Below are 12,586 nucleotides of genomic sequence, written 5' to 3'. Positions count from 1 at the left end.
GGAGGTGTGGAATGCACACTTGTATACAAACTTCGCATCGTGTTCTACTGATACAAAGTCATGTGTTTTTTATTAAAGCAACTTTGCCTGTGTAATTCTTGACTAATCTCAGTGTTTTTTGTTTGTTTGTTTGTTTGTTTTTTGGTTGGTTATTTTTTTCTCCATTCTTCTTCTTCTTCTCTCAGTGACAGCAATGCTGGACAGAACTGCAAAGATGATTCAGCTCTACCCCTGCCCATTGCATTTTTACAGAGAGATCCTTGCCTCCATGCCTGGTTCCATAAGATGTGAGGACTTTGGTTTGCAGGTATCTTTACCTAGTCCCCAGAAAATTCTTCCTTTTATTGCCTTGAAGGCATCACTGACTGTTGCATGCTCCTCCCTGTCACCATACAGCCTCTGCGCAAGCTGCAGGCTCCCACTTCTGCGTAGGACATCTTTGCTGTCTCCACCTGCAGAGTTTGGTGTCTCCTTCTCAAGCAGGCCCTACAGCCCACGAAGGTGCTGACCTGCATCCCTCCCAGCAGACTCTCCTCACCTCACCCTCTGAAGGAATATCACAAAACTGAATACAAACTAAGCACTAGCACCTTCATACCTTAATTCATTCAACAGAAAGACTGATGGACAATATCTCTGAAGTGGAAAACAAATCTGCTAAATGTTGGAATTTCATAGCTTTCAACGTATGTGAATTTTCTACCTTAAGATTTTTTTTCTTTTTTTAACTGTAAGGCTACCCTTAATTCTGAAAAGCATTAAATATTAGAGTTGATATAGCACTTTCGTTGTAACCATTAAGTGAATAAAAGCTTACTTGCTCTGTTCTATTCCAAACTAATATACCAATATAACACCAATATTAATCTTATCATTAGTGATTGAGGTATGGAAGAAGGAAGTTGTAAATAATATAAATAATTCTAAAATTAAAAAAATATATATAGAGAGAGAGAAGTACTAATTTCTGAGTCAATCAATTGCTCAAAAATGGAATTCGAAACCTAAACCACATTTTCCCAGCCATTTTTAATCCCCAAGCATTTCACTGAAAGTATGGCATTAAAAAGAAATTAAAAGAGCTACTCAAGACAGGTAATGGCCTGTGTTCAACAAGTCTTAGTTTTAAGAAGGGAAAGAATTTTAGAAAGAGCAAAGATCAGCACTTCATCTTCATTTAACCAGAAAGTGGACAGTGTTCCTTCCTGACAGAGGGTCAAAGAAACTGAGGCCCAGATTCCCCAATTCAGCACAATGCTTATCACAACACTTTGCAGAAAAAGATGACCTTGAGATCCCCTGGCAATAGCTGAGAGCAGTTCAGCTCCTTCCCTCCCGCGGTTCAGAGCAGCCTCATGATTACTCACTATCTCTGGTCCTAACATGTAATCCACCACTTGCACCACAAACATTACTACTTATTTCAGTGGGTATTGGATCAAATCTCACAGCTGTATTACATCTGTGCAAAACATCAGAAGGAAGACCACCATCTTTATCTCTGGCTACTTTTCTATATGAAACAATGCAAAGGTATACATGTAATAATAATGCCACTGTGACCAACTCTGTGCCTCCTATTAATTTTCCCCTCAAATTTCTGAATATCGTTCTTCAGTTCCCAAATATTGCATAGCATCATAAAAGGTCTAGTTGTCTACATATCATCTTGCATCTACATTTCAATTTGCCATTTTAATTCTATAATAGGTTGCTTGGACATTACCAGCACCCCACTTAATTTAAAATTACAAAGACCAAATGCCCACAAAAACAGTGCCTGCTCATACACACTGAGTGAGACAGTGTTTGATGTATTCCCACTACAGGGAAGAAATGAAATGATTTTCAAAACCTTATTTGCACTGATGAGTGGTCAGTGAGTCTTCAGGCCAATGCAGACATTCTTGCAAAACATATTGATAAGAGGATAATGATTTTGATCGTCACTACTGTTAAGAAAAAAAAGTGTGTGGAAAGATGTTCCAAGTGTTAATGTATGTTACCTGCCTTTGCTCAAGGCAAGTACTGGAAAAAACCTTGCAGGTAAAATCACAATAAATTCACCTAGAGCGTGAATATTTTTCTTTAAAAAGCAAACTCACTTTATGTTGCCCGTGCTGACTCATCCAGTTGACTTGACATATTCTCCATATCAGCCGCATACCTTTTTAAAAATAAACAAAACAAAAATTAATGAATGGTCTTCTAGGCAGTGATTGGTTATACATGCTACCTCCTAGCAATAACAACTTGCACTTGTTTTGTGTCTTTCATAGGCGGATCTCAAAGCAACAGATTACAATTACGCCTCATCCTCCCTAAGAAGCAGAGAAAATGGAACAGTGGATGTTCAGCAACCTTGAAAAAAATCTCTTTACAGGTTACTTACAGAAAGCAGGGATAAAAACATAAGTTTGAACCTTTCATTCATTTTCTAACATTTTAGCTACTGCTTTATGATGAAGGAAGAAGGAATGTTTCTCAGAAATTTAGGATATCTTCAGATATTAGTGTTGGGAAAATCTTATTTCTTAACCCTTATATTATGGATAATTAATTCTTCTTTTCCTCCTCCCTAATTTTCCATCAGCACCACCCATTTAGTAACAGATAATTCTGTGCCTTTCTTCTTTTGACTACCATTGCTGCAATGCTGAAGAGAATGAGTGAGGGGAGGAGTAAAGTAGAAAGAGTGGGGAAAGAAAAGGGAGGGTTTGGATAGGGGAAGAAAGAGATGAAGAACAAACAGAGGTCAAAGCAAAGAAGAAAGAAAATCGGAAAAAAATAAAAGAATGAAAAAGCAAGAGAAGCTGAGGAAACTAAATTACTTCTGGGAGACTTGGAAATGTTCTGGAGAGGTGACTGGTATACGCCTTAATCTTGCCAGTTATATATCCCACATACTATCTTTCTATCTCCAGCAGGCTGAAGGGCTTCAGAACAACAGTATTTTGTCTCAGGGAATTTTATTTATATCCCTATACCTAGACGGGACCAAAAAAAAATAATAATCAAACAAACAAACAACCACGCCACCATGATACAGAATCTAGCACACACGGGCTCCAGTTCTAATGTCAGGCCCTTGGATATGGCTAAGCTCAAAGACTTTGTTTATGTTCCCCCGTATTCTAATGCACATCTAATGACAATGCAAGCACAGTGGTACAGTGCAGCTCTATAGCAAGAGGACCCTGAGCTCTCTGGATGACAGAGGAGCAGAGACATTTGCAGGAGAGCAGTGGCCTAGTGCTCTGCTCATGTTCCACTCACACGGAGTCTTTCAGCCCCTGCTGAGGCATGGGCCTCTGGCAGAAGTGGCACTCTGCAAAGATGACAAGGTTTTCAGATAAAAATAAATAAAATAAATAAATAAAGTAAAGGTCTTAGTCTGCTAAGAGAAAGGATTGCCTTTTTGTCATTGACTACTAAGAAGTTAGAGTAGAAAAAGGATGGATTTGTTCTCAGACAAGAAATTTGGGCTGAAACATTTCTTTCCTGTTCTGGGTTTTCTCACACATTGACTGAAGCATTAGGGAAAATATTTCAAGAATGTCTTGCAATTTTCAGACTTATTATGCAAATTGACAAAAATCGCATCCAGTCAACAGCTCTACAGCAGCTTATCCTGCTTTAAAAAAATCTTATCTTTAGTGGCTGATTTGAACACACTGTTAGCCATCTTGTAAAGTTGAACACTGCTGAAAATCAGACAATAAATATTTCATATCAGGCTTGCAAGATTGATGGATATTTTAAAAAAAACAACACAACACTTTGCTATTCATCTCTGATAAAGTGAAGATAACACTAGATGGTATGAACATACAATTCTTGATTCATGGAATAACACATGCAGCACTGATGCCTTCATTCTTGACAGCTTGGGCTATGTGTGCCTTTGCTTTAATCTACTATAGACAGCATGCTAGTTTTCTCCTTTAAAGATCTGCCTACAGAAAAAATCACTGTGGACAGAGCATAGTTCTACAACACCAGACTGACTATTCTCTGCTGGCCTTGAAGTGGTGTATACAAATAGGGATTCTGGAACGTTTCTAAGAGGTTCAAAAATGAATGCTGCCCATTGCTGCCCATTTTGTGCATGTTTTGCACCAGTCTCCTCAACCTGTCTGTAAAGACTTCTGCCTATACTGAAGGCTATTTAGGATGGAACTTGGCACATCCAGAATGAAAGTCCCAAGCCTCTGAACAACAGTGCGAGGCTTCCAGGTACAGATGGTCATAGATCACACCTTCCATCGCTCGGCATCGAAGTAGCATGGAACACATACTGATCAGCAACCCCTAGGTGCACGTACTTCAGTTTTAAGAAGGAAATTTGAAAGCCCTCACATTCTAAACAGAACTTTATTTCTGTACAAAGTTCAGAACTTGTTCTCTTGGACTAATCTATAGATCCAGCAGATCTATAACATACAGATGAAAGTGAAAAGGCACAATTGTTCATGTAGCTAAACTGAACAGGTAAGGTGTCCTTAGCACACCTCTCTGCAATTTTCCAGAATGCTGTGTTGAGCTTCGCAGTTCCAGCCTCAGGTGTTGACTTAACAGTATGCTCCCCCATACCTGCCAAGATTTGTGTTCAATATGGAATATTTCCAGACAGTAAAAACAATCTCTCCTTGAACTATAAGGAAAATGTATATCATTCATGCAGCATGATCCTTGATCCCAGGATATTTTCCTTGTGATCCCTAAATAGTCCAAACTTTTCTTTGAACATCTTTGTGCAAATGGCCGTTTTCTCTAGTCACTCTTTCCAGCTGCTAGGGACCAGCAAGAAAATAATCTCCACACCCTCTCTGGCCAGGCGAGGGTGTAAATATAGGCTTAAAAATCCTGAACAATCTGCCTTGGTTCAGCATATAATATACCATTAGCTGGACAAATTCATATTCATAAAACTCAGCAAAAACACACTTAAATCTTTACATATCACACCTAAGTTCATGATGTCTCATTCCAAGTATGATGTAAAATGTTACAATTAAATAACTAAATGAATAAAAATAAACATAATGAAGCCAAAGGAATGTCTAACCATTTTTGTTGTTGTTGCTTCTAAAACTTTTCTGAGTCCAAATCTACGCTTGAACATTCTAAAGACTTGCTGTTAAAAGCAAGTCAACAAATAGCTTTCTTTTACTGCTTCACCTATAGTTATCTGTACTACAAAAAAAAAAAAAAAAAAAAAAAAAAGTGAAATCACAACACTTTAAAAATATAAGTTGTATCTGCAGATTTTTTTTTTCTTGGAAAAGGGGAATTAAACTATTAAAGGACACCTTGTTAAGTAATTATATAGCAACATCACTGTGCAATTAAATAGCCATCAGTCCCTGCAGCTGAGAAATTTCAGGTAATTATTCAAAGATAATTTAATAGGAGAATTACTGTATTCAAGAAAGCATTAGCTAGTAATCTACCTCAATTAAAGCAGCCAATTAATTTCAGCACCTTGATAATAGTTGCCTTTTGCAAAACTATCCTCCCCTACACACACACACACAAATCCTAAATTTTAAAATAATCAAAAATATGAATTTGGTGCAATTTAGCTTCCATTTTAACAATTCACATCAAGAGAATTTGGGATGCTTTTATTTTACATTATGTTATTAGCATGCATTATTCTTACTGTTCAGTTTTACTGTGGATAAAATTGTACCCTTGTCTGTAAGTTGGAATAACAAAGTGTATGGAGAAAATCTGTAAAAAGGGAATAAATATTTGTCTGTTCATACCAAAACAAAACACAAAAAGCTGCATAATAACTGAAAAAGTGTCTCATTGTGACAATATGTCTTCAGGGAATTATGGGACTCTCACAGGGTATTGCTTGGTTGTGCTTCTGTACAGTGCACTGGAGACATAAGTCATTAATCACACAGTTACAAACGGTGCTCATTGTAACAGATCTAGTGCAGGAACAAAAAAGTGGATATACAATGCGGTAGTTAGTTACACAGCAAAATATTTTCTCAAGGTCGGGACACACTGGAGGTTTTACATCTTTCAGCTTCATACTTGTGAGTTTGGGCTCCTTGAACTGAGATACCAACAAAAATACCAAAAACAAGGAAGACACATGGAGAATTTTCAGAAAGGCACAAAAGGCAATTAGACATCCAGCTCTTATACAGATTCAGTGGTTGCTGAGGTCCTAAATTCCTTGCATTCCTTTAAAAATCAAAATATGTAACAATCAAGAAACAGTTCCTTTTTTAGAAATATCCTGTCCTGCAGATGTTCACTGTTTTAATTACCATTTTCTGCCTCAACCAGATCTGTATTATGTTTTCTTTCATTTCCTATTTAATTTGTTTTTAAATAGAAAATAAATGGTGGTTGCAAATAAAAGAACACCCATGTGATTCAGATCTTCATATATTTTCCATATATGCCAAGAGTTTTCTTCCCTCCCCCTTAAACCACGGCAATGTGTTTATGGTAGACTAAATAAGTGTCCTTTTATCTAAGCATTGAAAATATGCATAAACAAACAAAATCCAGCCCGGCAAGACTGAATCCTGACTAAAAATACAGAACTGTATAAATACTTAGGGTATTTATTTACTCTTTTTCATAGGATGGAACAAAACATAGATGTAAAAACCTCCAAACTCCAGATTTGGAATAACCCTAGCATACGGGGTAGTGGTTTGTTGAAATGAGTGTGCATTGAGATTAGAGCTGTTACTTGTTAAATAACTGAAAGTCACATAAAATCTGTTAGACTGGTGCCCCTGCCATGAATCTCTGTTTCACTTCAGTTTTCATGTCAACAGGTTTCTGATGTTTGTGTTGAATGTTGAGTGTTGAATAAGTTTCTATTTAATTCAAGAGTACTCAGCATTACCTGACCCATTAGCACTGTCCCAGAATCTGGAGAGGTATACAAGGTTTCCCTGCCCATTGTGCAGGTATTTTTAGTCCCTCATAATTCCTGATCGTTCTCTACAAAATAATCATTACAAAAAATTTAACTGGGTTACTTCAGATAGAACCAAAATTTCTTCAAACTCTCGACACATGTGAATGTGTTTAATATATCCCTGAGCTTTAATTTTAATAAGCAGTTCTCCCTACTTCAGATTTTTATCATAACTGAGCATCCTTTTGTTTAAGACAGTAAAGAAAAAAACAACAACAAACACACCCACAAATAGATCCGCTATATATCTCTATCTCAAAACCAGTGTATCACTCTCTACACTGATAATCAACAGAGTACTTTAGCACATATCTGTTTTAAATCACATCGAATAAAATGGGATTAATCATATTTCTAAAGCCAAGCTCATCCTTAAGTATCTTATAAGAAAACAAAGATAGGCATTTCACTGACCAGTGGTTTTCTCACCTCCTCATTCTAGTGACAGATAGAAGAGCATATATTAGACGGAACTGGTGCAGGCTCTTAAGCCTTTGCAGGTGGTTGTGATCCCTGTGATGGAAAATCTAATTTTTCTTCACTGTTGTGAAGAGGGATGAGAAAGAATATAGCACCACAGAGATTAGGCAAGAGCCCTAAAAGGCTCCCAATGCAGTCTGTAGTAGCAATGAGCTGAACAGCAGGTATTTGAGGACTACTGCTCCCCTTTTTCTCTTTCTCATAGAAAACACAATGATTTTTCATACCAAGCTAAACAAGTAAACACAAAAACTACCATATACTGATAGGATTAGAATCAGAATTTATCAGGAGGCTGCACTTTAAATTATATAACCAGAATAAGTAATTGACAATGTTTACTATTGAGAGCTACAATTCTCTTGGCATCCAGAGTCAAATTATACATGTATTAATCCCCCAATCACAAGTTTACTCTCTCAACAATATAATCCAAGTGATTAGAGAAAGTAGAGATTCATCCAAAATAACCACAAGATACCTAAAGGATTTAATTTGCTCCATCACTGTGCCACTTGCTGTTCTAATTATCATTTCATCCGGAGTTACCTGTAATTTTCTTTTAGTGCCAAAAAAAAATTGTACATTTTGTTTCTTAACATTTAGTAGGAGTCTGCTATTAATCAGTCATTTTTCAACATTTAGAAAATTGTTTTTAGGGGTTTAGTACACATTTTATTAATGGATCATACATAGCAGCATTATCTGCATTGATAATTGATTAATAAAATATTCAAGAATTTTAGTGTTAATAGGGACCCCCTGAGAAGCTTCATCATCAGCCAACAGGCCAAATTCACAAGCTCTCAATTAAGTACTCTGACAAATTGGGATCACTGAGATTCTTCTTTAGGACTGTATATTATTTTTCTACCTGTTCTGCATGAGGAAGAAGAAAAAGATCATCTGAGCCATATGTGCAGTGAGGTATGTGACTGTGTTAAGCAAATGTGGTTTAGCTAGGATTCAACACCTGGTGTCTGTTTTCAGCAACTACTTTTAAAAGGCAAGCAAAATGATAGGCTCGCCTTAGTAGAACTGAAGGCAGACTTGGGAATTTTAATTAAATGAACAGTAGTTCAAAACATCACACTGCTTTTCAAGTAGAAAACAACTCTTCTCAGAGGTACAAGTGCAAAAGGCTGGGAGACACCCCCAAAAACATCTCACTCCTTCCTTAAAATTAAAAAAATAAAATAGGTAATGGGTTTCTTCCTACAAGCTGGCAGTCAGAGGGACTGGTGGAGGGGGCTGCAGGTGGCTCACAGCAGGACAGCATGTGTCCTCATCACATGTAGCAAGTCCTGCATCCACCTGCACGGGCAGCATTTTCAGAAGCCAGGACTTCTTGTAGGACCCTTTTTAGGCCACCATCAGTCACTCAAATATTGTAAACTAACAACGTTGTAAACTACCATTTCAGACCACCAGTAGTAAATCCTTGAACACAGGATTTCTGTGGCAGGAAAGAATCAGTCAGCTCGCTTCTGCCAAGCCCTAAATTCAACCACTTACAGGAAGGAAAGAAAAAAAAATAAACAACAACACAGCAGACAAAGAACTAACATCCTTAATGCAAGAGAGAGAAGAAAGAGCTCAAAAAGTGGCAGCTTTATGATTGGAAAAGACAAATATTAGGTCTGCTCCAGATTCTCTGTTGTGAACCAGACAAAAGGTCTGCTAATGCTGTATCTTCTCTAAGGGTATACATAAGTGTGCAATCTCCTGTATAAAAACTGGACAGACCTGCAGTGTTGCTTCTCCCAAAAGCTTCCAGCAATTCTCCCACTTGAGGCCTCCTCATCCCTCTAACAGGAATGAGCATTCCCCACATGAATATGAAAAAAGGAAAAAGAACATAAAGAAAACATAAAATAGCAGAAAGCAATAGTTTAGCGAGTACATCATAAAGGGGGCAGTGTGAAAGCAAAGCAAACAGAAAATTATTTAAAGGAATTATTCACAAAACTTTCAAAAGATTTAAGAAACTTGTAGGCTGCATGCAGTTAAGATCCAAACAACAAAAAAGATATTTAAGTTATTTACCATAAACCATTATCTTTACTAAAAAATAAAATGAAAATAATAAAAGATAAAGTAAGCTCTGAAAAATATTCCAAAATATAATTTTAATTCCTAAGTTTGTTTATTATTATTAGAAAACAGCCTGCTATAGTATATTAAGCAAGAAAAAAACATAACCAAAAGAAAATAACGGTACATACAGACAGGTACCAGCTACCATCTTAAACTTCATGGCAGCATTCATCTGTGTGGCCACAAACCCTTTTGCTTCATCCAACTTTAGGGAAAAAAAATCTTAAAATCTAAACTTTCTGCAGAAAATGAGAAGATTATTTAAAAAAAAAAAAAGAAAGATTAAAGGTGAGGAGAAAATGCACATTTCAGTTAAAATGTGGTTAGCTATAGAGACTTTAATAAAGACAAATAACGAAAAGAAGTTCAGCTTAAATTTCTTGCTGAACAGAGTGAGGCTGGTATTGCACCATCACTAAGGCTGTGACTGGGAAATGGTTCCCTGCTAACTCCATAGATGATAATGTCACCCAATTCACTTCCAAAACTTAAACTCTACAGGGGGAAAGTAATTCACATTTTAAAAAGATTTTATCTGAACACTGGTTCATCTCAGAACAATGGTGAGATTTTTATTGCAATAGCAGTTGTGAATCTAAGTACTATTTAACACCAAACAGTCATTTCTGCTTCACTACTGTCAATTAGGAGTGTTAAAATAAGTAGCGTAAATGTTCCCATTACTGGAAACGAATTTGTGCATGTTTATAATGTTGTTTATATCTAAGACACTATTAAAAGTTAGTCATACAACAAGAAAAATCAATTCCACCACATTCACTAATCACAAAAATATAAATTAAGTAAAATTCAAATTGAAACAATACCTCCAGGAAAAATATTTTCCTTTTATGATTCATTAATAATCATCTTAATCTGCTATCAGACAAATAATTTATCTTGTGGTGAAACAGAAATGAGGTATCATCCATTTTATCAGCTACCATCTCTGTGGATCTTGGAATGTTGTTTTTAAGAAACAGCAAACAGAAATGAACAGAAAAAGCTCTGCCAAGTTATCAAAAACACTTGCATTAAAAAAGCCCTATAAAATCTAATCCTGACATCAGTAGGTTACAACTTTGCATGTCCCCAGGGCACTAAAATAATACTCTTTAGAACAGCAGGAGGACTATTTTAGACTTCAGCTTTCTAGTTCTAACAAGGCTTTTACATTTTTTTTCTAGGAATTAAGGATGCTAATCACAATCTCCAAATGTGCATTGCTGGGTTGTAAAAATATTAGACCACAAACTGACATGGCAGCAATGTATTATGCAGCTATGAAGGAGTCCTGAATAGGAGGAAAACTCAAGATTCCAGGCCTGCCATCACAAAGGTCAACATAATTGGCCACATACAGCAAAATCAACCCCCATGTCTTCCCCTAGCCAAGCTGACTGTCGAGGAAAACCTGTGTTCCTACTGGGATAAATAAAGTCTAAAGTAGGAGGAGCAGGAGGTTTGGAAATTTTAGATGTAAAAATGTAAGGAACCCTAAAGATGGTATCAAAATTTATCCTTTAAGATATCTTGTGATGAGTTAACATGGTTTCATTTATTTTTTTTAACTATGAATTATTCCAAATGTTTGATGAGATGATATTTTTCACTAACAATGCCTGGATTTTAATGCATTACTGAGTAAAACATTTTATAATATTACTATGCATTTAAGTAAATACTTAACTCATTTTCCTTTTAAAATATATACTCACCATATTATTATTTCAGCGTGTTGATTCCATATAGTTTGTGTAGGGTGCTACATATGCTGTGGCTAACTCATTCCACATAAAAGAACCTCCTGTCACACCTGGATCTCATCTTAAAATTAGCCCAGTTAAATTACAGATTTTGTGACATCCTATCCTTACTCAGAGTCTTCACAGGAGAAATCAGCTTTATTTTGATTAAGAGATTATTTGTGGCAACCATGTAATATTGTCACCTGTAAATCTAGTAAAACAGACCTCATGAGCCAACCAATTTCTTACAGCTCTCTCCTTCTAAAGGTCTTAATTATTCCTTACAATGTATCTATCTATACAGATAAGTAAAAAGAAAAACCTTTGCCATTTCTAGATTTATGAAAAGATTCAACAGTCAAGTCAAAAATCTGAAGAGCAGAAAGTAAAACATAAAATACCTGTTTTCAGGCAAAACATTTTCAAAAAAAAAAAAAGTCAAAAAGATTAGAAGCAAAGATCTGAGAAATAAATGAAATGAACAAGAAAGGGACCTTTTTTCAAGTGGTTTCATTATTTTTTAGAAAAATTTGTCCAAATAAAAAATCATGTAGTTATATCTTAAAGCAAAACCAATCAACAACAACAACACACACACACACACAAAAGCAAACTTTTAAATTATTTGCAAACCTAAAATCTTACAGGACAAATATAGCAATGTGTTATCAATCTGTCAGCTAAAATTCCAGAAACCACAAGAAGCAACAAAGTGACTCAAGCATACGATGACTGAGGATTACATTCAGGTAACATACATCAATTTTCAAAGAGATTGTACTGCACCTGCTTGAACTACCTTCAGAGTGATCACTACATCTACTGCTGATGAGACCACAGAAATATTATGCCAAAAATCTTAAAGAAATTATTGGATAATGATAAAACATTTCTTAAATATCCACAAAGAAAGCTTTAAAAAGATTTTTATTTTATAGTGTTGGCAGTACTGCTGCTGTACATTGATTGTAAGTATAGTGGGGCTTAAAAACGTAGATGAAATATTCACTTTGTTATCTCCATTGAGGTAGTCCATTAGAAAGTAAGGAAAGCGCTAAACAAACTTCTGTGGAAGTGATAATTGGTGACAGACTTTTACAAGTAACTCTTTAAAATGAGTTATTAAAGTAATTAATGAGTTATCAATTATAATTAAATGACAATTAGACTATTTGCTAGAGCAAAATTAACCAGGAAAGGTCCACATACACATACCCATGCAATACAGTATGCAATGCAATATAATGTATTATCTCTATATGCTTTTTCTAACACAGAAGTGCATCTTTTCCACTAAAAT

At 35.8% G+C, this 12,586-nt stretch overlaps 1 protein-coding gene across 7 annotated transcripts in view; it reads right to left on the bottom strand.

Annotated features, from left to right (window-relative positions):
- Positions 1 to 12,586, bottom strand: part of LOC110353632 (SRY-box transcription factor 2) — a 269,422-nt gene that overhangs the window by 135,699 nt on the left and 121,137 nt on the right. For all 7 annotated transcript variants that reach the window (XR_011811542.1, XR_011811541.1, XR_011811543.1 and 4 more), the window contains one exon: positions 2,106 to 2,167. Coding sequence is in view for 1 of the 7 variants with exons in the window: in XM_072042726.1 (XP_071898827.1) it covers positions 2,106 to 2,167 (62 nt within the window). In the remaining 6 variants the exon portion in view is untranslated. The remainder of the gene's footprint in view (positions 1 to 2,105; positions 2,168 to 12,586) is intronic.

The sequence above is a fragment of the Anas platyrhynchos genome, chromosome 9, assembly GCF_047663525.1.
Source record: "Anas platyrhynchos isolate ZD024472 breed Pekin duck chromosome 9, IASCAAS_PekinDuck_T2T, whole genome shotgun sequence".
Lineage (NCBI taxonomy): Eukaryota > Metazoa > Chordata > Aves > Anseriformes > Anatidae > Anas > Anas platyrhynchos.
Note: the sequence above shows the minus strand (reverse complement) of the source record. Positions and strands in the feature narration are given on the sequence as shown.